Source organism: Myxine glutinosa, chromosome 9, assembly GCF_964187855.1.
Source record: "Myxine glutinosa chromosome 9, kmMyxGlut1.1, whole genome shotgun sequence".
NCBI classification, from domain to species: Eukaryota; Metazoa; Chordata; class Myxini; order Myxiniformes; family Myxinidae; genus Myxine; species Myxine glutinosa.
In genome coordinates this window covers 83,816,729-83,842,651 of record NC_136269.1, presented here as the reverse complement: position 1 = coordinate 83,842,651, position 25,923 = coordinate 83,816,729, and the positions used below count along the sequence as shown (strand labels likewise).

The 25,923-nt window shown below is 50.5% G+C and overlaps 1 protein-coding gene across 1 annotated transcript in view; it reads left to right on the top strand.

Annotated features, from left to right (window-relative positions):
* The window catches only part of LOC137435290 (sal-like protein 1), a 111,514-nt gene extending 85,874 nt beyond the window's left edge, over positions 1-25,640 (top strand). The window contains exons 2-3 of the mRNA XM_068128940.2: positions 18,177-21,403; positions 21,501-25,640. Coding sequence (XP_067985041.2) covers positions 18,177-21,403; positions 21,501-21,962 — 3,689 coding nt within the window. The 3' untranslated portion in view covers positions 21,963-25,640. The remainder of the gene's footprint in view (positions 1-18,176; positions 21,404-21,500) is intronic.
* Positions 25,641-25,923: the final 283 nt, after the last annotated feature.

Genomic DNA, 25,923 nt, shown 5'->3' with positions numbered 1-25,923 from the left:
CTTCTGTGAAGTGTAGACGAGTTATCGCCGGCACCCTGAAAAAAATATTACAAATTCCTGCTGCCATCTGTTGAATGGCAGACCTGGCAAGCCGGTCTGTGAAAGACTTGAGCCAATCCCATAACATGAGATTAATTGAGACCGTTAAAGAAATAGTAGTTATATTCTTGCCATTATATTGTGTACTTCACTATTACAACTGGATTTTTGTATTAGTTTTGAATCAATGTTTTTGTCTTGACTGGAGGCTGACACTATACAATAATTATGTTGAGAAATATTTTACAAAATAATATAGGTGACCATTTTGACACTTCCTGCTTTGGTTGTCGTCTGTGTTTCCACATTGTGGAAACCTTAACACTAACCGGGTAATTGTTCTAATGAAAACTGAATGGGATTAGCGAAGGATTTGTAACCAAAGCACAAACCAGCATTGGATATGCAAATAAAACTTGTATCATTCATTCATTCTATCTTTGTAATCGTAAAACTTTTTGGAAATAAACAAAATCCACGTATTACGTATACAGGTAGTTATTGCCTTTTCATTAAAATGCCAAACTTCCTGTGGATTTTCTACACGTTGCTTTTCTTCTAACTTCGTCCATGCAATGTGAAAGTCTTAGCACATAACTACTCTTACTACTTATATTAGGACCAATAATAACGTTGTACTAGTATTATAACAGAATAGTAATAATAACTCATTGTGACGCCTTTCTGAGAATTTGTGAATCCTTGAGCAAGCGTGCGAACTGGATGTGCTCGACTTCTTTCCCTACTGTGGAATTTTGCCATTGCTATTCTAGACTTTACACATCCCATGAAGAAATATTTTTAAATAATTCAGCCTCTCAGACATGATGGAGGAATGTTATATCAAGCCGCTGTCACACCTTGACGATTTAGCCAGCGTATGCCGACGTATCAAAATTGAGTGCTGGTGTGAGTCATACGCTGGCATACGTCGACAAATTTTGTGCATGCACAAAATTTGTCGACGAGCTCGGCGTGCTACGACGTATGCCAGCGTGCTTCAGCGTGCTCTTAACGTATACAAAACTTACCCATAACGTATTCGACGTGTGCCAGCGTATTCGCCAAATTTTTCATACGTCGGCATACGCTGGCTAAAACGTCAAGGTGTGACAGCGGCTTCAGTAACTATGTGGTATTTATCAGTTCCACAACCATCCTGCAATCTTCTGGAGTCACTGAAGGTTATAAACTAATGGAAATGTTAAAGAATCTGTATGTTACCCTGCAAGTAATAATTATCGAATGTTCACTGCTTTGTGCAAAAAATTTTTTTAAACAACAGCTGCTGATAACCATCAGAGTACAGGAGTCGAGAGTTGGCCTTCGGAAAGACAGGTCCAATGATTAGTCATAATCTTTGCTGCTTGCACTGTCCTCCGCCCAGTGATAATGAACAAAATTAATGCTCCAAAAAAAGCAACATGCGTGTTTCAGATTCACAATTGATAAAGCCTATTAGTATGACTAAATGCAAACATGAGATGTAACACTGCCTATCTTGCTCCCCGAAACCCGTGGGTGCGAGCTGTGCACTCCAAGCGATTCCACTCGCGGTGCTCAAGCCACACCAGTAATAACTGCTGGTGTTTGTCAATCCATAGGAATCCGAGGCAGTTCGAAAATGATGAACTAAGCAGTGCGAGCATACAGTTACCCAGAAAACAGGGTCATAAACTTTCCGATTGTGTACAGAAAATGCTTTGCTGTACCTGTTCGCTGGCCTTATAAAGCCACGATTAGAGCAAAGTGCTTCTGGCCCACATAAGTTAAAGAGAGCAGGATCGATGCACGATTTGTTATGATTATCATAGAGTTGCTCCATTGCACGGCCACGGTTCAAGCAGATCCAAAACAGCCGCCCTGGAAGCTCACAGCTTTGTTTGGCAAGTTGGTGTTCCACACTTTTTTTGGAACCGTAATGACAATAAGAATTTATTTATACGAGGTCTATCAGTATCATACAGTATAAACCGGATTTCTAAATAATAAGACCAAAGAGTCTAACAGCGGCGTAGCCGGGCTTGTAAAATATTATAAACCACAAACACATATGTTTAGCTTTTCAAACAGTCGCTAATGCTGCTTATAACATTAAACAAAGAAATTTGGAGGAATCCTGACATCCGTGAGGTAAATTTTACTGACAGAACTGAGCGAAGACCTACTGTAATCTATATACCCCACAAGGGTTGGAGGTGTGCTCATTTACCAAGCAGCTAGCTAGCACTTGCCAAGCCAGCCGTTCCTTAACGGTTTTGAATGGAGTGCTTGATCGAATGCTTAAAACACTTGGCGATCTCTCCACAAGAAACTTGGTAAATGAACACACACCCAATGTTCTTGAGACCCGACCATATATCGACTGTAATCTATATACCCCAAAGAGGAGTCATTCCTCTTCCTGCCACTCCCGTAGTGAGCAGGTGTAATAGTAAATTAAAATGTCGGTCGGTGGAGTCCGCCGTCGTAATGACGTCGTAATGACATCATAGACGTAATGACGTAATGGACACAAAACTTCATCTACTTTAATATGTGGAAGATTGTGGCGGGCACAAGGGTCAATAATTCCGTGCACCAGTGGGTGGCGCGAGCGTCCAGGCGGGGAACCGAAATACATGCCCCGGCAAGGCGTGGCCTCGGGACATATATGCGGGCTCTAAGCTCGAGCCCGTCCAGTGCTGATATGCGAGCTTGTAATAAAGACTCTTGTTTGGATCCACGCGTTGTGGCCTACCTCTCTGGCAATCGAGTCGTGTGTGCACAGCACCACACTGGTGACCCCGATTAGTTCAGCCGTTGCTGACCCCCGAACGCGCCATGGCGACCAACGCCGTCGCAATCAAACTCCCGGAGTTTTTGAAAGCGCAAGCCGACGTTTGGTTTGTGCAGGCCGAAGCTCAATTCCAACTCCGGGGCATCACGGCGGACGAGACCAGGTACTACCACGTGGTCACCGCCCTCGAGCCCGGCACTGCCGCCCGCGTCATGTCCATCCTTCGGCGCCCGCCGGGCGACTACAAGTATGAGGCACTCAAACGTCTCCTCCTCGCCATGTTCGGGCTCACGGAGGTCGAACGTGCCGACTGCCTCCTGGACCTTCCCGCCCTCGGCGACACACGACCATCCGTCCGGATGGATTTCATGCTGGTGCTGCTTGGAGACCAGTGCCCGGATTTCTTATTCCGAGCACTTTTCCTACACCAGCTACCTGTACAGGTACGCCTCGCGCTGGCCGGTTCCAAAATAACGGAACCCCACGCCCTGGCTGGAGAGGCCGACAAGTATTTCACGGTCTGCGACACGCGGTACGGTGCTGCCGTAGTGGATCCCGGCGCGGAGGCTACAGTGCCCCCTGCTTCCCTCGTGGCCGCTGCTGTGCCCTGCCCACTACCGCCGCCGCCACCACCACCGCCGCCGGCACGGCCGCCGCGGGGGCCACCGCCGCAAACCTGGTGCTACTACCATGCCAGGTTCGGCCGCAAGGCTAAAACGTGCCGCCCGCCGTGTTCTTTTGACGGGTCGGGAAACGACCGGGCCGGCGCTCACTTGCGGCCATGAGCGTCGGCCATTCCGGCAGCCTCCTGTTCATCACGGACACCTCGTCCAGGCGCCATTTTCTTTGCGACACGTGAGCGCATGTAAGCGTCCTCCCTGCCTCCGCGTCCGACAAGCAAGCCGCGGGCCGGGGCCCCGCTTTGCTTGCCGCCAACGGTACACCCATCCGCACATTCGGGAAGCATTGCCTCTCACTGCGGTTCGGAGGGCAGCGCTTTCAATGGTCGTTCGTCACCACCAGCGTGCCAATGGCCCTGCTCGGCGCGGACTTCCTATGTGTGCATGGGCTGTTGGTCGACGTTAAGCGCAGACGTCTTGTCCAGGCCGAAACCTTCAGCTCGCTCGCTTGTTTGCTGAGCGGCTCGTTGAGCAGCTCGCTGAGCGGCTCACTGAGCGGCTTGCCAAGCGGCTTGCTGAAAGGTTCCGTCCCCGCGAGGTTAGTCTGTACACTTCCGGCAGCGGACGAGTTTACCCGCCTCCTAGCCAGTTTCCCGGCCCTCACGCGGCCCACGTTTTCAGCGGTGGCCATCAAACACGGGGTGGAGCACCATATCCCCACGGTCGGGCCGCCGGTCTATGCCCGGGCACGCCGCCTCAACGCCACGAAGCTCGCCGTGGTGAAAGCGGAGTTCGCCATGCTGGAACGGCTGGGTATCGTACGGTGCTCGAACAGCGCTTGGGCCTCTCCTCTGCACATTGTGCCGGAGCCCGACGGCGGATGGCGGCCGTGCGGTGACTACCACCGGCTCAATGATGCCACCACCCCCGACCGCTACCCGGTCCCGCATATCCAAGATTTTTCCGCCCGGTTGGCAAACACGACCGTATTCTCCAAGGTGGACCTCATCCGGGGCTACCACCAGGTCACCGTACAACTGGACGATGTCCCAAAGACGGCCATCATCACCCCTTTCGGCCTCTTTGAGTTCCTGCGGATGCCTTTTGCGTTGAAGAATGCGGCCCAGGCGTTCCAGCGGCTCATGGACAGCATCTTGCGCGACTTACCTTTCATCTATGTCTACCTGGACGACATCCTAGTCGTGAGCGCGTCCCGGGAGGAGCACCTGCTCCACCTCTGCACGCTTTTCGAATGCCTGGGCCAGCATGGCCTGATCATCAAGCCCGCAAAGTGCCGCTTCGGCGTCGCCGCCATCGACTTCCTGGGGCACCGCATCACCCCTCACGGGGCCATCCCTTTACCGGCCAAGGTGGAGGCCGCCAAGAGTTTTCCGCGCCCCCGCACGATCAAGGGGCCCCAGGAATTCCTGGGCATGGTCAATTTTTACCACCGCTTCGTGCCCCGCGTCGCCCTGCTCCTCCGCCCACTGCACGAGGCCCTCCGGGGGAAGCCGGGCAAAGGTGACATCGCCTGGTCGGAGCCGATGGCCACGGCGATTGCGGGCGCAAAGCTGGCCTTGGCCAACGCCACCATGCTGGCGCACCCGGCGCCCGATGCACCGATCGCCCTCACCACCGACGCGTCAGACTACGCGGTGGGCGCAGTGCACGAGCAGTGGGTGCATGGTGCTTGGCAGCCCCTGGCGTTTTTTAGCCGGCAGCTTTGCCCGCACGAACGCCGCTACAGCACCTTCGACCGCGAGCTGCTCGGGCTCCACCTGGCGGTCCGACACTTCCGCCATCTGCTCGAGGGCCGCCGTTCACGGCTTTCATTGATAACAAGCCCCTTGTGTTCGCGATGGCCAAGGTCGCCGAGCCATGGTCGGCCTGGCAGCAACGTCACCTCTCTGACGTGTCCGAGTACACGACGGACATCCGTCACGTTGCGGGTAAAGACAATCCGGTGGCGGATTGCCTTTCCCGGTCCGTCGCGCATGCGGTCCACCTCGGGATCGACTATGCTCGGATGGCGGAGGACCAGACCGCCGACCCCGGCGTCCAGGCCTTGCGGACCGCCGTCACGGGCCTCCGCGTCACCGAGGTGCCATTCGACGTCGCGGGCGCGGCCCTCTTGTGCGACGTCTCCCTCGGCCGGCCTCGCCCAATCGTACCCACTGGCTGGCAGCACCCAGTTTTCGACGCCAACCACGGCCTGTCCCACCCGGGCACGAAGGCCTCCCAGAAGCTCGTCGCGGCGAAGTGCGTCTGGCATGGCCTCAGGAAGGATGTCCGCGACTGGGCCAGGATGTGCCTCGCGTGCCAGCGCGCAAAGGTCCACCGCCACACCCAGGCCCCGTTGGCCCCATTTACGGTGCCCGAGCGTCGGTTCGACCACGTCCACGTCGACTTGGTGGGACCTCTGCCCCCCTCGCGGGGGTTCACCCACCTCCTCACCATGGTGGACCACACCACATGGTGGCCGGAGGCCATGCCATTGGCGGCGACGTCTGCGGCTGATGTGGTGCAAGCCTTCATTGCCACTTGGGTTGCCCGGTTCGGTACCCCCTCGGACATCTCATCCGACCACGGCCCGCAGTTCACCTCGGAGCTCTGGGGCGCAGTGGCGCAAGGGCTCGGCGTCAAACTGCACCGCACCACGGCCTACCACCTCCAGGCCGACGGCCTGTGCGAGCGCTTTCATCGTTGGATGAAGGCCGCGCTCCGGGCCATCCTCCGCGACGGCAGCTGGGCCGACAGGCTCCCCTGGGTCCTGCTGGGCCTCAGGACGGAGCCCCAGGACCACCTGCGTGCGTCCTCAGCGGAGCTGGTCTTCGGACAACCGCTGCGGGTACCGGGCGAATTTATCCCCGACTCCAAGGCTCCTTGGTCCGCGGCGCAACAGCTCTCCACCCTGCAGGAGACCACCCGGAGGTTCACCCCGGTGCCGACGGCACACCACGGTTGCCCGTCCTCCCACGTCGCCCCGGAGCTTCGCACGGCGGAGTACGTTTTCGTCCGGCACGACGCCCACCGGGCACCGCTACGGCGCCCATACGATGGGCCCTTCCGCGTGCTGGAGACCGGGGACAAACATTTCACCGTGGACATCGGCGGTGCCCCGGATCATATCTCCGTGGACCGCCTCAAGCCGGCTCACCTCGATCTGGACCACCCCCCGCAAGCAGCTCTGCCTCCGCGTAGAGGCCGCCCCCCGGCGGTCAGACCCCCCAGCCCCCCAGCCCCACCGTCCCGCTACCCCCCAGCCCTGCACGCATCGCCAGGGGGCATTTCGGCCGGGTCATCCGGTTTCCCTACAAGCTCACCCTTCAGGTGCGCGGGAATTCTGGGGGGCACGTGTGTCGGGCACAAGGGTCAATAATTCCGCGCACCAGTGGATGACCCGAGCGTCCAGGCGGGGAACCGAAATACATGCCCCCCCTTTCGGCCGATCGGCCACGCCCGGGGGCAAGGCGTGGCCTCGGGACATATATGCGGGCTCTTAGCTCGAGCCCGCCCAGTGCTGATATGCGAGCTTGTAATAAAGACTCTTGTTTGTATCCACGCGTTGTGGCCAACCTCCCTGGCAATCGAGTCGTGTGTGCACAGCACCACAAGATGATATATTTTAACTTCCAGTACCGTATGTTTGCAGTCACGATGAAGGGATTAGTGTTATGATTAGATTTACTATAATATTAACGTTAAGTTATCATTATTATGAAAATGATATTACTGTAAAAAAAACGAGGCTATTATTCCTTACTTTTATTCTCTGTTAATACTGCGGTTAAAGCGCGGCGTTACGCGCACTGCTTGCGAGCAAGGAGGAAGCGGACAAGCGGTAACTTATAAGCGTCTTTATTTCAGGAGCTCACTGTAACACTGGCGCGCTCCGGGCTGCGCGCCCGGTGTATATCATGAGGCCACGCCTACCCCTCGGGCGTGGCCACCGCCCACTTGGTGCGCGGAATGATGTCACCACGCCAGTGGGCTTTTGTGTCCGCCACACGCGCCCCCCCAGAATTCCCGCGCACCTGGAGGGCCAGTTTGCGGGGCAGACGAATGACCCGGCCGAAGCGTCCCCTGGCGATCGGCGGCGTCCGGGGTGCAGGGATGCCAGGTGGGATGCCCCTGGCTGCCCCTGGGATGGGTGCAGGACCGGGGGGCGGCGTGGCGGCGGGGCTGGGCGGTGCCGGGGGTCCGCCCGCAGGGGGGCGGCCCCGACGTGGGGGTCGGGCCACTGGCGGTGGATGGTCCACGTCGAGGTGGGCCGGCTTGAGGCGGTCCACCGAAACGCGGTCAGGAGTAGCGCCGATGTCCAGGGTGAAGTGCTTCGCCCCGGTCTCCAGCACGCGGAAAGGCCCGTCGTACGGGGGCCGCAGTGGTGTCCGGTGGGCATCGTGGCGGACGAAGACGTACTCCGCCGTGCGAAGCTCCGGGGCGACGTGCGTCGGTGGGTGCCCGTGGCACCGGGGCGAACCTCTGGGCGGTCTCTTGCAGAGCGGAGCGCTGCTGTGCCGCGGACCATGGTGCCGTGGAGTCGGGGAGGAACTCGCCCGGCACCCGCAGCGGTTGCCCGAAGACCAACTCTGCCGCGGATGCACGCAGGTCCTCCTTGGGCGCCATCCGGAGGCCCAGCAGGACCCAGGGGAGCCTGTCGACCCAGCCGCCGTCGCGGAGGGTGGCCCGGAGCGTGGCCTTCAATGAGCGGTGAAATCGCTCACACAGGCCGTTAGCCTGGGGGTGGTAGGCCGTGGTTCGGTGCAGCCGGACCCTGAGCCCCTGCGCGACCGCCCCCCAGAGCTCCGAGGTGAACTGGGGGCCGCGGTCGGACGAGATGTCTGAGGGGGCGCCGAACCGGGCGACCTAGGTGGCGATGAAAGCCTGCGCGACATCGGCCGCCGTTGTTGACGCCAAGGGCACGGCCTCCGGCCACCGGGTGGTGCGGTCCACCATGGTGAGGACGTAGGTGAAACCCCGTGAGGGGGGCAGAGGTCCCACCAGGTCCACGTGGACGTGGTCAAACCGGCGTTCCGGCACCGTGAATGGGGCCAACGGGGCCTGGGTGTGCCGGTGCACCTTGGCGCGCTGGCACGCGAGGCACGTCCTGGCCCAGCCGCGGACGGCCTTCCGGAGGCCATGCCAGACGAACTTGTTGGTGATCAGCCTTTGGGAGGCCCTCACGCCCGGGTGGGACAGGCCGTGGATGGCGTCAAACACCTGGCGCTGCCAGCCTGCGGGCACGATGGGGCGAGGACGCCCGAGGGAGACGTCGCACAAGAGGGCCGCGCCCGCGCCGTCGAACGGCACCTCGGTGACGCGGAGGCCCATGATGGCAGTCCGCAAGGCCTGGACGTCGGGGTCAGCGGCCTGGTCCGCTGCCATCCGGGCATAGTCGATGCCGAGGTGGACTGCGTGGGCGACAGCCCGGGAAAGGCAATCCGCCACCGGGTTGTCCTTCCCCGCGACGTGCTGGATGTCCGTCGTGTACTCGGACACGGCCGAGAGGTGACGCTGCTGCCGGGCCGACCACGGCTCGGTGACCTTGCCCATCGCGAAGATCAGCGGCTTGTGGTCGACGAAGGCAGTGAACGCACGGCCCTCGAGCAGATGGCGGAAGTGCCTGACCGCCAAGTGAAGCCCGAGCAACTCGCGGTCGAAGGTACTGTAACGGCGTTCGGGCGGGCGAAGCTGCCGGCTAAAGAACGCCAGCGGTTGCCAAGCTCCACGCACCCATTGCTCGTGCACCGCGCCCACCGCGTAGTCCGAGGCATCGGTGGTGAGGGCGATCGGTGCATCGGGCGCCGGGTGCACGAGCATGGTGGCGTTAGTCAAGGCGAGCTTCGCGCCCGTGAACGCCGTGTCCATCTGCTCGGTCCAGGTAACGTCGCCTTTGCCCGGCTTACCTCGGAGAGCTTCGTGCAGGGGGTGCAGGAGCTGGGCGATACGGGGCAGGAACCGATGGTAAAAGTTCACCATGCCCAGGAACTCCTGCAGCCCTCTGATCGTGCGGGGGCGTGGAAACCCCTTCACCGCCTCCACCTTGGCCGGCAGGGGGACGGCTCCGTGCCTGGTGACACGGTGCCCCAGAAAATCGATTATGGCGGCGCCGAACCGGCACATTGCGGGGTTCACAATCAGGCCATGCTGGCCCAGGCGTTCGAAGAGCGTGCGGAGGTGGCGTAGGTGCTCTTCGCGGGACGCGCTGGCGACGAGGATATCGTCCAGGTAGACGTAGACAAAATCCAAGTCGCGCAGGACGCTGTCCATCAGTCGCTGGAACGCCTGAGCCGCATTCTTCAGACCGAAGGGCATGCGCAGGAACTCGAAGAGTCCGAATGGCATGATGACCGCCGTCTTCGGGACGTCCTCTGGCCTGACGGGGACCTGATGGTAGCCGCGTATGAGGTCCACCTTCGAGAAGAAGGACATGCCCGCCAAACGGGCGGAAAAGTCCTGAATGTGGGGGACGGGGTAGCGGTCGGGAGTCGTGGCGTCATTGAGACGACGATAGTCCCCGCACGGTCACCATCCCCCACCGGGCTTTGGCACGATGTGCAGCGGCGATGCCCAAGCGCTCTCTGAGCGCCGAACGATGCCGAGTCGCTCCAGGGTAGCGAACGCCGCTTTTGCCACCGCCAGCTTCGTCGGCTCGAGGCGGCGTGCCCGGGCGTAGACCGGTGGCCCGACGGTGGGGATGTGATGGGCCACCCCGTGCTTGACGGCCCCCACCGAGAAGGTGGGCCACGTGAGGGCCGGGAAGCCGGCGAGGAGGCGGGTGAATGCGTCCGCTGCCGGAAGCGTACAGACCAACGTGGCCGGAACCGAACCGTTCGGCAAGCCGCTTGGCAAGCCGCTCGTTGAGCTGCTCGCCGAGCTGGGCAACGCACAAGCGAGCGAGCTGAACGTCTCGGCCTGGACAAGACGTCTGCGCTTGACGTCGACCAGGAGCCCATTAGCGCACAGGAGGTCCGCGCCAAGCAGTGCCATGGGCACATCGGCGGTTACGAACGTCCATCGGAAAACCTGCCCTCCGAACCGCAGAGAGAGGCAGCGTTTTCCGTACGTACGGATGGGCGTCCCGTTCGCGGCAAGCAGCGCGGGGCCCCCACCCGCGGCGTGCTTGTCTGACGTGCCGGCGGGAACGACACTCACCTGCGCTCCCGTGTCGCACAGGTAACGGCGCCCGGAGGTGTCCGTTATGAACAGCAGGCTGCTCGAACGGCCGGCGCTCATCGCCACTATTGAGCGCCGGCCCGGGCGTTTCCCGACCTGTTGAAGGAGAATGGCGGATGACACTGCCGAGCTTCGTGGCCGAACTTGGCGTGGAACCAGCACCAGGTGGTGGAGCTGGAGGAGCGCGGCTGGCTCTGCCAGGCCGGTGGAGTTGGCGGGTTTCCCCGCGGTGGCGGTTTTCGCCTCGGCGGTGGGCGGGGCGTGGCGGCGGTCATGAGGTGCGTATCAGCATGCTGCGTATGCTGTATAAGCTGATGCTGTGGACCAGCAGCATCAGCAGCATTAGCAGCATCAGCCACGAGGGCCGTGACGGCCACGCCGACTCTCGCCCACGTGTCCGAAGCGGCGAAGTACTTGTCCGCCTCGGCCGTCAATGCTCGGGGTTCCGTTAGCCCGGTCCCGGCCAACGCGAGGCGAACCTGCGCTGGAAGTTGGCGATGGAAAAGCGCCCGGAATAGAGAACCGGGGGCTTCGTCGCCCAACAGTGACAGCATATGGTCCATTCGGACCGACGGGCGCGTGTCACCGAGCTCGGGGAGATCCAGGAGGCGGTCGGCCCGTGCGTCGTCCGTGAGGCCGAACGTGGCTAGGAGTAGCCGCTTGAGTGCCTCATACTTGTAGCCGTCCGGTGGGTGGCGAAGGACGGACACAACTCGAGCGGCCGTGCCGGGCCCGAGGGAGGCGACGACGTGGCAATAGCGCGTGTCATCGCCGGTGAGGCGCCGAAGCTGAAATTGGGCTTCGGCCTGGACGAACCAGACTTCGGCCTGAGCCTCCCAAAATTCGGGAAGTTTGATGAAGTTGGCCATGGCAATGGCGTCGCGTGTGGAAGGATCGCTCCGGCAGATCCAACGTCCAGGGGGTCACCAGTAAAGCGCGGCGTTACGCGCGCTGCTTGCGAGCAAGGAGGAAGCGGGCAAGCGGTAACTTATAAGCGTCTTTATTTCAGGAGCTCACTGTAACACTGGCGCGCTCCGGGCTGCGCGCCCGGTGTATATCATGAGGCCACGCCTACCCCTCGGGCGTGGCCACCGCCCACTTGGTGCGCGGAATGATGTCACCACGCCAGTGGGCTTTTGTGTCCGCCACACGGTTATTAATATCAGTGCCGAACAACGCTCATCATTGATCATGACCCATACACCGCTTCAATCCATTAACCTTGTATTCAGGACATTGGGATTAAAGTATTATGGTTATATTTACTACATTATTATTATTACTATTACGAAAATGATACTATTGAAACGGCTGGGAGGCTGGAGGTCTAAACTCTGGCCGAGTCATACAAAGACTTCAAAAATGGTACGTGTTGCTTCATTGCTTGATGCTCAGCATTTAAAAAGGATTGAGCACAGACAAACAACCTTATGTTGGCAACCATAGCACAGGCTTTTATGGGCCTAATGGATTCCTCGTGTGTTGTTCATTCATTTTCTCATGGCAATATTGAAACTTTTTGGAAATATACAAAGTTTCACTTATTAAGTCTAGTTAATGCGTTTTAATGCCAAACTTCTTGGAGATGGGACCTCATATTATTATCCTTGTAATATAACTCATTTTATTAGCCCGTCTCCTGCTGTGCAGGGTATGGGGTTTTGCAATCACTTTTGTGCGTCTGTGTGTGTGTGTGTGTGTGTGTGTGCGTGTGTGTGTGTGTGTGTGTGTGTGTTTGTGCGCGTGTGTGTGTGTGCGTCTGTGTGTGTGTGTATGTGTGTGTGTGTGTGTGTGTGTGTGCGTCTGTGTGTGTGTGTATGTGTGTGTGTGTGTGTGTGTGTGTGTGCGTATGTGTGTGTGTGTTTGTGCGTGTGTGTGTGTTTGTGCGTGTGTGTGTGTGTGTATGTGTATGTGTGTGTGTGTGCGTCAGTGTGTGTGTGTGTGTGTGTGTGTGTGTGTGTGTGTGTGTGTGTGTGTGTGTGTGTGTGTGTGTGTGTGTGCGTGTGTGTGTGTCCGGGCTGTAACATTTTTACCATTTGAGCTATTGTCATCAAATTTTCAACAAAGCTTTATCATGAGAATATGGAGAAGACATATTAATAATTTGGTCAAAAGGTTAAAGGTCAGCGTCACCTAAAATCATCAAATTTCATGCAGTTTACCTGAAATTTCAATTTACCATTTGAGTTTTGCCATGAAATTTTCAACAAAGCTTTATCATGAGGATATGGAGAAGACAAATTAATAATTTGGTGAAAAGGCCAAAGGTCAGCAACACATAGAATTGTCAATTTTCACCGATTGACCTGAAATTTAATAATTTGCATATTGGGTCACAGAATTGGCTCACCAATGAAAAGCTAGAATCTGATTATATTTTTAGATCTAAAGCTCAAAGGTCAAGGCTGCATAAAATCATCAATTTTCATTTTGGATTTTTTTTCAACTTCTCTTTATTTTGAGTATACGGAAGAGTAAGAAGATGTTGTATATAAACATACTCGGACAGGCTTTGCAGTTTCAGATGCTTTCTAGTTATTAACATTTAATTAGCAAGAAAGTCTACTATAAGATCAAGGCTCATTGAAGAGCGAGTGACGAAGGGTAAAAAGGCAACAAATTTACAATGGGACGATGGGGGCAACAGTTGGACACAGGAAAAGATGAGAGAGAGGAAGGGAGAAAAGCCAGTGACCTGCAAGTGAGAGGGTTGGGTTAGGGATGGTTCATGGGGGTAAAAAAGATCATGGGTCGGAATGGGGGTTACAGGAGATGGTAGTGCACCGTCTTATTGAAGCTCTGGAGGGAAATGTGAGATTGAACAGTCCCAGGAAGGTATATGCACAAACCACGTACCTGTACATATGATCTTGTGGCTCACATGATATTATGGACCTCTCGCTTTTGGATCTTGGTTGGGTCTCGCATTGAAAAAGAAAAGAAAAATAAGGTATGGCTTCTAAAATAGCATCATTAGGATCATCATTGAGCAGGAAACTCTTCTTGTTTTTTCCAATGAGCAGAAATAAACTTCTGCCAGTAATCCTCTTCTTGTTAAACTCCCAAAAATCCAGGCTCACCTCTCACCTTCACTCATTTGTTCCTCTTTTCTGTCACCTGTGGAATCAACTTCCCCAGTCTGTTCAGTCCCATTCTTCCCTCCAGCGCTTCAAGACAGCTGTTTACCACTACCTCAGGTCATCCCCCATCCATTACAGTATCATGATCTCTTCAACCTCAAATTACCCCGTTCCCAAGCATTCCCTATTTCCAGGTTATTGTGATTTCCTCCCCCCTCTCCCTCACCTGTTTCTGTTTGCTAGTTGTCGGGTGGCTTGTTTTTTTTTCACGGTTTTCAAAGTACCACCACCGAGTACAACTGTCCAGTAAGTAAGGCTGAAGCCTGGCGTTTTGAATACCGAGTGGTCTTCATATGGTGCTGTGCAGGCATTGTCCGCCATGTGTTAGGTCCCCTCCCAAGGGGGAGAGGGCATCACATGACTGCGTTTTGGAGATTATGAGACCTAACGTTTCATCATCACATTGCGTGTGGTTGTGGTCTTATGTGGGTGTATGTGGGTGTATGTGGGTGTTCTTGTCTATCTGAATGAATGAATGAATGAATGATCGTTTTAAAGCCATTGGTCTTGTGTGTTGTGTGTATGTGGGTGTTCTTGTCTATCTGAATGAATGAATGATCGTTTTAAGGCCATTTTTCCCCGCTAGAGCGGGGGTTAGCCTTGCGGGGCCCATGACAATCATGGTTCCCTGTTTGAGGCAATGTTTTTATGGCCGGATGCCCTTCCTTACGCCAACCCTTGGTCACGCTCTTACGATGCGCAGGGATACGGTGTACCTATTCTAAGCCAGGGTACACACCAGAATCATTCATCCCAGCAAGCTGGTACTCAATTTGCCGACCTCGGAGGGATGACAGGCTGAGTCAACCCCCCTGGCGTTGGTTCAGCGATCGACCGGGATTCGAACCCAGGATCCTCGGATCCCAAGCCGGCACCCTAACCGCTAAGCCAACACCAGGCCTATCTATCAGGCCTATCTATCAACACCAGGTCTATCTAATGCTTTATTTTTGGTTCTTCATCCTTTTTTGCACTCTGTGAATTAAAAGCATCAATGAAGTGTTACAACCCTTCGCTAAACATATATGCTCCGTGTCCTAGCGAATTGCTAATCCCATAGTTGATAGCACTGCGCAATTGAGGGATGCTGAAATTTTCTTTCAAATCGAGCTAACCTGTGTTCTAAGGATGTTAAATCATGGAGACTGAATGGCAGAAAGATGGAGGATGCAATCTGTTACTCGTGCTTCTGTATAACTATGAGTCGTGCTATATGGAGATGGAATGCATTGGCAGCTTGCTTGATACCTCGAGGATATTCGTTTTCCCATTCCTGATGACATCAGTGTGTACCACAATATTATTCAATAAATTGAATTCATAAAAAATCTGCTTTTAAAAACTTTTATTTATTTATTTGTAATTTTAAAAAGAAAAAAATATTTCAACGATTTTAAGTTTCATGTCATTCAGTTTACCCAAAACTGAATGAATTACAAATATATTAACAATATATAGTAAAGCGCAATGTCAGCAGTGTCAATATAAGGAAATGAAAGCGTGTTTCAGACTGCAAGCAGGCTACCTGCTTATAAAAGATGTTGCACCAACTTTTTCTTATGCACATGGGGGTCCCAGTGTATTATTTGCTTATGTTTTAAGATTTTATCATAGAGATGACATCACCACCCTATGACCAACGCAAACAGGTTGATGGCGAGTCAGGTATAACCACATATAACGAGCTATTTTATTAGCCTTGGAAAATAAAGTTAATGGACTTAAGAACTAGGCCGCAGTGTTCCTTTGCATCACGTAAAGTGACATTTCTGAGTAGCAAAGAAATTTGCCACAGAGTAACCTTTGCATCCGCCATCGAGTAAAAAAGGGTCATTGTCATCAGGATGTACATGCACTCCATTTCTGGCTGTTACCAACACCAAGATAGTAATATGATAATACTAGCAGAAGTACCCGGCATTGCCGGGCAGGGGAGGGGAGGGGGAAGGGGGAGGGGAAAGGGAGGGGGAGGAGGGAAGGGGAGGGGAGGGGGGAAGGGGAGGGTGTAGGGTGGAGGGGGAAGGGAGGGGGGAGGGGTAGGGGAGGATGGAGGGGGGAGGGGAGGGAGAGGGGGGAGGGGAAAGGGAGGGGGAGGAGGGAAGGGGAGGGGAGGGGGGAAGGGGAGGGTGTAGGGTGGAGGGGGAAGGGAGGGGGGAGGGGTAGGGGAGGATGGAGGGGGGAGGGAGAGGGGGGAGGGGAGGGCCAGTCAACAGTGATGTTGCAGTTCTCATGGGAGGAGAGCAGCACAACAATCGTGACATCATCCTGCATCTTCGCAACAACAGCACGAAGCGGATTTTGGAGACTCACCGATCCTGTGACACCCTCCAGTACCAGCGTTGCCGGCGGGGGAAGGGAGACCCATACATTCGCCCTCTCGACTCAAGCTCACTCGGACAAAAGCCTCGCACAAATTACACCGTGAAGGACCAATGGCCATGTCTATGCCACAAATCAAGTATGTGAGCGAGTCTGGCGCACTGAATTGAAAATATATAGAACGCTCATACTCCGTGAAAAGTGTAGCCGCCGTGTCGCCATCTTGGTTAGCACGACTCGACCAACTCGCTTCGCGGATCTCGTTTGTTTTGAACGTGTCCCAGAATTTAAAAGTGAGACAACTGTTAAAATGCCATTTTGTGCGGCAATAAACTGCTTCAATCGGTTAAGGAAGGGTTGTGGAAAGACGTTTCACAGCTGTTGCAAAGACGTTTAATTCATATCGCCCAAAATCGCCAAAATCGACACAAAACACGATTGCACAAAAGGTGAAAAAACGCAATCGCTTTTCGCTCTGAATTACGTGCAAACGTGTGACGGAAATCACCATCGCCCAGCATCGAGTGCCAACCAAGATGGCGCCCGGTAGCTGCATCTACACCTATGTGGTGCGAATTGCAATGGTCATTCTATATATTTTCCATTCAGTGGTCTGGCAGCGAGGATGGAACATCACGTGATCGCTCTGAGCGAATCAGCGAGCTGCTCTGTCACCGGCTGAGATTCCGTGTATAATGTTCCTCGCTGAAATGCGCTGAGGTAAATATGAATAAAAAAATATGGATCTCGTCAAATATTTTTAGTAGGCCATGTCCTTCCCAGGCTCAATGGCCATGTCTATGCCAAATATCAAGCACGTGAGCCTCTCCGTTTAGGAGTCTATCGGTAACATACACACATACACATACACACACACAAACTGTGTTTTATTTATATAGATAATAATGTTCTTTTATAAGGAACCCCTCAAAGCTTGTGCTATATTTGCCAAGCATGTGGTTGTTTGTCCGTGCTATGTCCTTTTTAAATGCTTGAACGTCAAGCAAGGAAGTAGCATGTACCATTTTTAGAGTCTTTGTATAACTCGACCGGGGTTCGAACCACCGACCCCCCAGAATCGGAGCGGGCGCTCCATCCGCCACCGCGAGTCTGGTAAGATGGAACTGCAAATCTGGACGTGCATCGCAGAGACATTTAAATGCACCGCTTCTTGTTACGAGCAACAGCTGAGAATTTCCAAATGGGAAAAAGCTTGTCATATCTTGCAGTTTCTGTGTGTCGGAATGTGGTGACTGGCATATATAGGTTTTGCCATTTAAATATACCTCCCCGAGTTAAATGCGGTGAGTGCTGCAGTCACAGATCGGTCCTTTTAAAGCAAAGGGGTAAAAATTTCTTTGCTAATATGTCATCACCATCTCATACAGACGTATCGCAAACAGAAGTAGCACAGCATGATTTATTATCTCGGGACATCCCTGCTATTCCTGGTGTGTGATAATATAAACCACCTTGCCTTTGACTGTGTAAAGCCTGTGCTAATAATATTCTCAGCCTGCTGCTGTGCAATATTGGTGCAAGCACTGGGGGTTTCTTATTTTCGAGGAAAATAGGATTTTTATTTTTCTTTACTTGTTTCATTTAGTGATGATAATACACGTACTTTGAATACACTGAAGAATAAACTTGCTTCCCTTCCTGCCGAACTTTGCCTTTAATTTGTCAGGACTTTAAGGTCAGCGAAGGATTTATCGCAACAAAATTGACTCCACTATATTTTGTTGCTAATGTGTTTTAAAGTCGATATTGTAAAATTACTTTCGTGGACTATGAATTACAGGCCTTTCTTTTCAGCCAAAAATTGTAAAATGTACACTTTAGAAAAACTAAGATGTTTAGTTTTTGTAAAAACAAAAGTCAAATTTTTGTAGTAAAATGTGAAAAAAAAACTTTTTAAAAAACCTAAAATGGATGGTATGGTTTTTATGGTCGAACCATAAACAGGTGGGCATTTACCGTGAGGATTTGTTGGTTTAGTAGATCAGTTATACCTCCTTAATATTGTAAATTAGAATATATTAAACATAAAAATTCATTTTGTTAATTTTTTTTTACTTCTGTGTGATATTTTTATTTGTACAGAAACCGCCGTCCCAGAGTGCAGCCAACATGACGGCGGCATATACTCGAGAGACAACTGCGTACCTGCAACACAGTACCTGCAACCCACCCTCTCGCTGGAGCACTCGGAGAGTTGCTCACAAGGAACTCCACCTTGCATCGTGCAGGACGAGGACAGGATGGTTGGACATAATAGCTACAGTGGTACATTGATCGATGAGAACTCCGCGGACCAGCACGAAAATACTGTCAAAGATGTGGAAGACCTGATGTGCTCAGCCAAAGTGAGAAGGATTCACGAGAACGAAACTGATATGACAAGGGGGTTGTACAGGTCAACAGGAGGTTGTAGCTTGGACACTCTTGAGAGACGTAATCTTGGAAAAAACAGTAAAGACCAAGGCGAATATGAGATGTTGTCTTTGAAAACAACCAACCCAGGCAATGATGAGGATCACATATTGCAGTACAGGGAAGCAGACATAAATCAAGGCCAGCAGTTGCCTGGTAAAATGGATACTCGAGGTAATGAACTCTTGAATGTCACCCCATCTGCTCTGCCCATCATAATGGACCAGCTTACAACGCTGCAGCAGCAGCAACTTCACCAACTAAAGCTAGTAGACCAGATCCGTGGACAGCTTTTGCTTTGGGCTTCATGCTCCCCGCTCCAACAGCAAAACAGTTCAACCACAAATGTGCTTGGAACCACAGGTGTCTTATTGGACTCATCCTTGCCATTGGTCCAGTTCCCACAGCTCAAGCAAGAACATCTACCTCAGTTAAACCAAAACAGGTTGATATCGGGCACAGGATCTCACACACAATTAAGTACTGTTGACCAAGCCAGCAACAACAATCCTGAAAAATTCCTTCTTTCACAGGAGAAAGGCATACAGTCACACATTCCTTCCCATTCAGTTACGAATGGGAGTGGATTGTCCAGCATAACAAACTGTTCTAGTCCATTATGGTTTCAGTCCGTGTCATCCAGTTCACCAGTGCTCCCAAGTCCCCTTGTAAGCATTGCTGCGTCCACGGAAGCGTTGGACCCCTATGTTGGTCTTTCCAGGCAGTTAGGAGGCACCAAGAGTGGAAGCGATACAAAGATCCAGCCAGGTGAACCCTTTACCAAACATAAATGCCGTTTCTGCTCAAAGGTGTTTGGCAGTGACAGTGCTCTGCAGATTCACCTAAGGTCTCACACAGGAGAGCGACCATTCAAGTGTACTGTTTGTGGAAACCGCTTCTCGACTAAAGGAAACCTAAAGGTGCATTTCCAACGACACCGTGAAAGGTATCCACACCTTGAAATGAGTGTCCACAATGTGCCTGAACTACTGGACAAGTCACCAATACCGGATGCTGTTCCATGCTTTGCCTCATTTGCAGCAGTGGGCAAGACTGAACCTGTATTTTCACCTGCACCAACATTGTCGACTACTATACCTCTACCTTCAGCGATCACTGGCACTATTACCTACAGTACTAGCCAACCCCTCTTACCCTTCCCAAGGGTGTCTCCAACCCTCTCACCAAGTTCCACAAAGGACTGTTCAGTTCCTTTGAGCAATGTGGGGCCCACACAGTGCAGCAGCCCTCCAGGTAATGACATAGTTGTTTCCAAGATAGCTGAGCAGGTTGATCATTCCAATGTTACTATAAGCCAACACAACGACAATAAAATGATTAGTTCTCCAATTATGGAAACTGTGAACCTCCAAAAACCATTGCTGCCTGCCATAGCTGAAAAACTCAAAGCTAAGTTTTCAATCAGCTTGCTGGACTCGCTGCCGACCTCAGAAACATCAAAACTGCAGCAGCTGGTAGAAAGCATCGATCAGAATCCAGCAGATCCAAATGAGTGTGCGATGTGCCACCGCATCCTCAGCTGCCAGAGCGCACTCAAGATGCACTATCGGACGCACACAGGTGAGCGCCCATACAGATGCAAAGATTGTGGACGAGCCTTCACCACCAAGGGAAACCTTAAAACGCACTTTGGTGTGCATCGCTCTAAACCGCCTCTTCGCATCCACCACTCTTGTCCCATCTGCCAAAGGGGCTTCACCAATGCCGTGGTCTTACAGCAGCACATCCGTATGCATCTCGGAGGCCTCATACCAAATACAGTGACACCTGGAGATGATAATAGCATGGCTGAGAGTGATGGTAGTTGTATAGATGAGAACAGCTCAGAGTCAGCTGCGATGGAGATAACAGAGCAAGCACCTTCTGAAGAGATTAAGGAGATGAAGGTCAATGTGTCTGAGCGTGATGAAGCAGGCCAGCCTATTGCTGCATCTTCATCTGCAGCATCTTCAATCGGAACTTTGATGTTCCTCGATAATCCGATGAAGCTGCTTGATGCTGGCTTAATGCATCAGTCACAGAGTGGGATTTTGTACACTGAACAAGTTTCAGAAATAAAAGACCCAATAAACACTGGTACTATACTGGCCACAGACTTACTTTCTTTTAGCAGTCCAGCAGTTTCAAGATCTATCTCTCCGAGTCAAATCTCTCCACCCAACACTCGGAATTCTGACCATTCCAGTGTAAACTCTCCAAGCAATATGGATCACAAGGATGTTGAAGATAAGCAAAACTGTACCTCCAACACTTCCAATTCGGGGCAATTCATTCTACACAACACACCTTATGATGTTACTTTGACATATGGAGGTGTAGACGATACACGATGTAATGATGTTAACGCAAGTAAAATAGACATGGAAGGACATCTGCCAAACCTGTCTTGTGATATATGTGGCAAAGTGTTCAGCAGTGTGAGTGCTGCGGAGGTTCATTTCTGCAGCCAAATCAAGGAACGACCATTTGTTTGCCCCGTTTGTGGTCGACATTGCTCAACAAGAAGCAACCTGAAGCAGCACATGGCAACTCACCAAGCAGAGATTACAGGACAGTTGCTCGCAAGCTCATCAGCAAATTTGATTGACCAGCTGCCATCTAGCTGCAACCTGACAATCATGTCCAATCCAAAGGAGTCAGACTCCACCTGCATGACTACAGATTTTCACTGTGGTGTAACTGCTTCTACTGCTGCTATAAGCCAGGTTAATGTCCAGGCCTCTCGAAGACTCCCCAAGCAGCATACCTGCAGCACATGCGAGAAGGTTTTCTCTTCCTCTAGTGCTCTCCAGATTCATAAACGGACTCACACTGGAGAAAAGCCTTTTGGCTGCACCATCTGTGGTCGTGCTTTCACCACTAAGGGCAACCTCAAGGTCAGAATGGCAATTGTTTTCAAAGTAGTTCTTGTGTAACTTTTAAAATCGTTTTTATTAAGTATGTACTCATGATGTATGCGATCTTCCTTGCCAGGTGCACATGGGAACACATATGTGGAACGCAAACCCAGCCCGCCGGGGTCGCCGCCTTTCTATAGACCACCTGCTCTCCACTGACCTTACCAAGTTCCCAGAAGCCTTTACTGCATCGTCAGAAATGACCGACATGATTGCGAGCCCCAGTGCTACATTTTGGCCTCCACATTTTGCCTCTTCTGTTGTCAGGCAGCCCAAGGCCAACGCTATCTCGGTTATCCAAAATGGCACCCTGCCTCCGACTACAAGCTCTGAACCTCATTCAGAGGGTGGTAGCAACAGCAACCAACTACTGATAAGTTTTGGGGGTCATCAGGTACCTCCCACAACTGAAAGCATTGCATCCACCTATGATGGCCTATCAAATGGCCAGAACCACAACTTGCCCTGTTACGCTGATGGAGAAAAGCAAATAACTATAACCCCAGGGGCTCATGGGAAAGCAGATTCGCTCGCATAAAGTATTGACAATATTTTAAGCATTGATCTGGATGTTGACACAACAAAACGAGAAAGACTTTGGGGTAAATTTACACTGTCTCACAAAGGACCTCATCACAGGACTGGCTGCGAACATGAAAACAAGTAGAAGCTGAGCAATTGATGTTTGATGAATTTGTTTAGTGAAGTTGTGAATTGTTTAAAAAACAAGCAAATATTTACTTGACTGTACTGTTTTTTTTGTTTTGTTTTTTTTTAAACAAAAAAGGCCCTTGTGTCAGTGAAAGAGCAATGGCAATTGTGTTGGACACCAGATTATATAAAGTAAGCATCCTGAAAATAACTGAAATATGGCTTCCTACATTTGCATCAGATTAGCCATGCCTTCGAGAACGTAAAAAAAAAAAAATCCATTCCTTTATTCTTGGTTTGGGTAATGAGGACCTGGGAGCAACAAAAATTGGATTCGCTAACTACTCAGGATGTGCTGGTTCCTGTTTACGTTGCGTGCAAGTTAAAGTTTGCTATTTTTAATGCAATCTTCACTTGGAGTAAAAAACAAAACAAAAAAAAACATGCTGTGTACTAGAAGCAGATATGAAGTCAGCTTTTCCTGTATTATTTCTTTGCTAGGAAGACATCCGGGAATCGTTATGCATTCAAGCCATTTACGCAGGCCCTTTCTGTCGACATCCAGCTATTAGCAGAACATCATAAAAAAAAGAAATAATTCAGCATGTGTATTTCCTGCAGCTTTCGAACCCGAGGGCCGCAACAACATACCAATTTATTAAACTCAATGCAAAGACCCCGGCCTATGGGCCTATAACTTGGCAACTCCTGGCAAAGTACGACTTAAGTGGCGCTGCTTCATAGTGGTGAGCAGTTGTCTAAGCAATCTGGTTATCCAAGTGATCGCAATGCGAATGGAGTCTTATCCAAACAGAGACTTATTCTTGGCCATGACGATGCCAAATTATTAAAAAGATATAACTGATGACATCCAGCCATGCTGACATAGAAGATATTTTTGTCCATGACTTGTTGGCCGATTGATATAGATGGGTTGCAGATGTTTCAATGAAATGACAGTATTTGCAAGTTACAACACTGAGATATCAAAATGGACGCAGTGTGATATGTAATGTTTGGCCTTTTAATCTTGCTGTTTGTTTTCCCTTAGTCCTGTCCATGTATTCTTCGAGTCCACCTCGGTGAGCCGTTGCAGCTTTCTTTCAGTGACCGCAGTAGGTGCAAAGCAGTAACTAAGGGACTTCTGCGCTGATCAAAGATGTTTTAATGAGCTATGTTAAAGTGAAGCAAAAGTTGTATTTCAAAAACGGAGAATCAATTGCAGGAGCTTGTTTGTTTTGAACTTCACTTCACGTCATTGGAATTTAAATCCCACCAGTGAGCCATAAGTACAATTTCAAGATGGCGTTCCTTTTAATCTCGGAGAAATCCAAGATGTGCGGCTGTGTTTGAAAGCACCTCCGCACCCACAAAGTTTGCCATTCTGTATGAAAGTGAGGCTATTTAACCGGAAGGCTGTTTAATGGTGTAAATATAAATGCTTATTAAAATACTGCAATATGTAATATTATCTTGAAAACCGGCAGCTGGATTGTTGAGCAATTAGAAACAAAAGAAAAAGACAGCCATGTGCGTGTGTGGAGTTAATTTCGAAATCCCAATGCGGCCAAAATATATGGACTCGGAGATTTTAAATCTCATCATCTTCCTTGTTTTGTATTTATGGCTGACTGGTGAGATTTTTCGAATATGAGAAGAGAATCCATGGATAATACACGGGTCGAATGCATTGTTACTCATTTTTTAGTTTAACTTTTGTTTTTACTTTTTAAGTGTTTCTTATCAGTGATGTATTGCGCTTTCATCCAAGTAGAGCTAAAGGCGTGGGTGCACCACCTGCCTGCTACCATTGCACTGCAAACAATCAGAAAATTATTATTATTATGTCAAATTATCGGAGTTTAAAGTTAAACGTCCTAATCAAAGCATAATGACTTAGTGTATTTTATCCGTATGTACCAATGTTTAGGAAATACCTTTCGCTCACTGGAACTTCTTACACAATTGTCCAACCACACAATGCATATTTCCTGATTGCAGGATGATGGTACAGGAAGTTAGGAAGCACTAAATTTATATTCCGATTCCACGGCAGGTCCACCCCACATGGTAATTTGGCCAGGGTGGACCAGCAACAAATGTATGTACAAGCCACATGTAAACATTACATTCTACCTCATGAAATGCCTGAGCTTTGATGTTTATGAAAACATTTATTCAGTGTTTCACAACATTGGACTTAAATATGCAAAGTGTGTGCCTAAAGTCTGGGTGTAACCTGACAAGGCGAGTCCAGTATTATTGGTATTGAGGTACGGTTACTGTAAAATAACAAAGCTTTTGGCATAGCCTATGTGTTACTACTATGATACTGTGTATGTACATGAATGGCAGATAGAGATTGGTAAATCACTTGCCAGAATTAGCAAAATAACACAAGGGGACAAAATGTTACCTTTGGGTTATTGCCAATGCTAAAATGTTATTCAACCAATTGAATGCAACAATGCAATTGGCTAGGCACACATTCATGTAGGTTTTGGAATGTTGTAGGTGTAGTGTAATTATAGGAGACCAGTTCTGATGGGAAATAATTAATGGGCATAAGGGAAGAGGGCATAATTCTTAAAAATCATACCTGACAATTAGCAGTTGGGTTAAGCCTGTGATGATGGGGAGGTGGGAAAGGGAGGAGACAGCTTTTGAAAAATTCTTAGTGACGTCATAATTGAACGTCACCATAACCGTTTTATGAAGTAGCCTGTGTACCAGTCACAGTGCCCAAGCGAGTGTCGAGACTGAGTGTAACATACCACAACTGTGCACATTCGACTCTAAGCAAAACATTTGCCTCAAATACACTTCACTTCGTGTAATGAAAACAATTGAGAATTTCATCTGATTTGTTATCAAAAAAAGCTGACAGTATTATTGGAATAACATGGCTTTCGGTTTGCAAAAAGGATGGAATTTTTTATAACCCGGAGAATTGATTCCAGGGTTTGAAAGAGTGGAAGTAAGAACTTTCAAACAACCACCAACCCCTTCCTAAGTAGTCCCTTACAATATTTAAAACAAGGGAAGTTTTGGTTTTTGAGATTGTTCCATGAAAAGTCCTCAGTTTTTCTGAATTGATTGCATTTTAGAATAGAAAAGTGTATGTTATTAAATGTACAGTATAACAGCTTCATTATCCACTCGTTCCATTTCTTTACAATCATCTGTTGTTGGTTCAAACATGACAGCTGTTTTAGCAATGATGTATATTTACTCCATGATGTGTTTATTTCTTATTTTATTATGTGGCAGTTTTTAGATAGTAATTTATGGATCCATTTCATTGGTCGTGTAAATAGATGACATTCGGGTTTAAAATGATACTTTTATACCTTGTGGAATCTGTACAGCCACACGCCATGTATGGAAGGATTATATTTTTATACTTTAGTGATAGCTCCACTTTAAGTAAACTGCTGAGAAGGGGGTTTTCATTTCTGTTGTTCTAACGTTGCAATTACATTGAATGCACACTGAATCACATGGCGTCGTGTTGTGCGCAAGGACGCACCATTTTGTAAAATATACGTTTTGAATTTGCTATCCACTGAGTGTTTTCCTTCCACATTTGCACGGATTATTAAAGTGATTTCAATCGTCATTAGCTCGGAAGATTTGGAGAATTAGACGTCTTTGTAAATGGATACTCAAGCTGACCTGCAGCTTTTCCAAAAAAAATTTGATCCGTGACCACAGCTGCCAGGTGGATTTGACGAGAACAATTTTTCCATTTTAAAACATTTAAGGATGCAACAATTTCACCTATAGATTGAAATGCCGAGAGAGGAAAGGCAACTTGATATATCATATCTATGCCATATATTCATTAC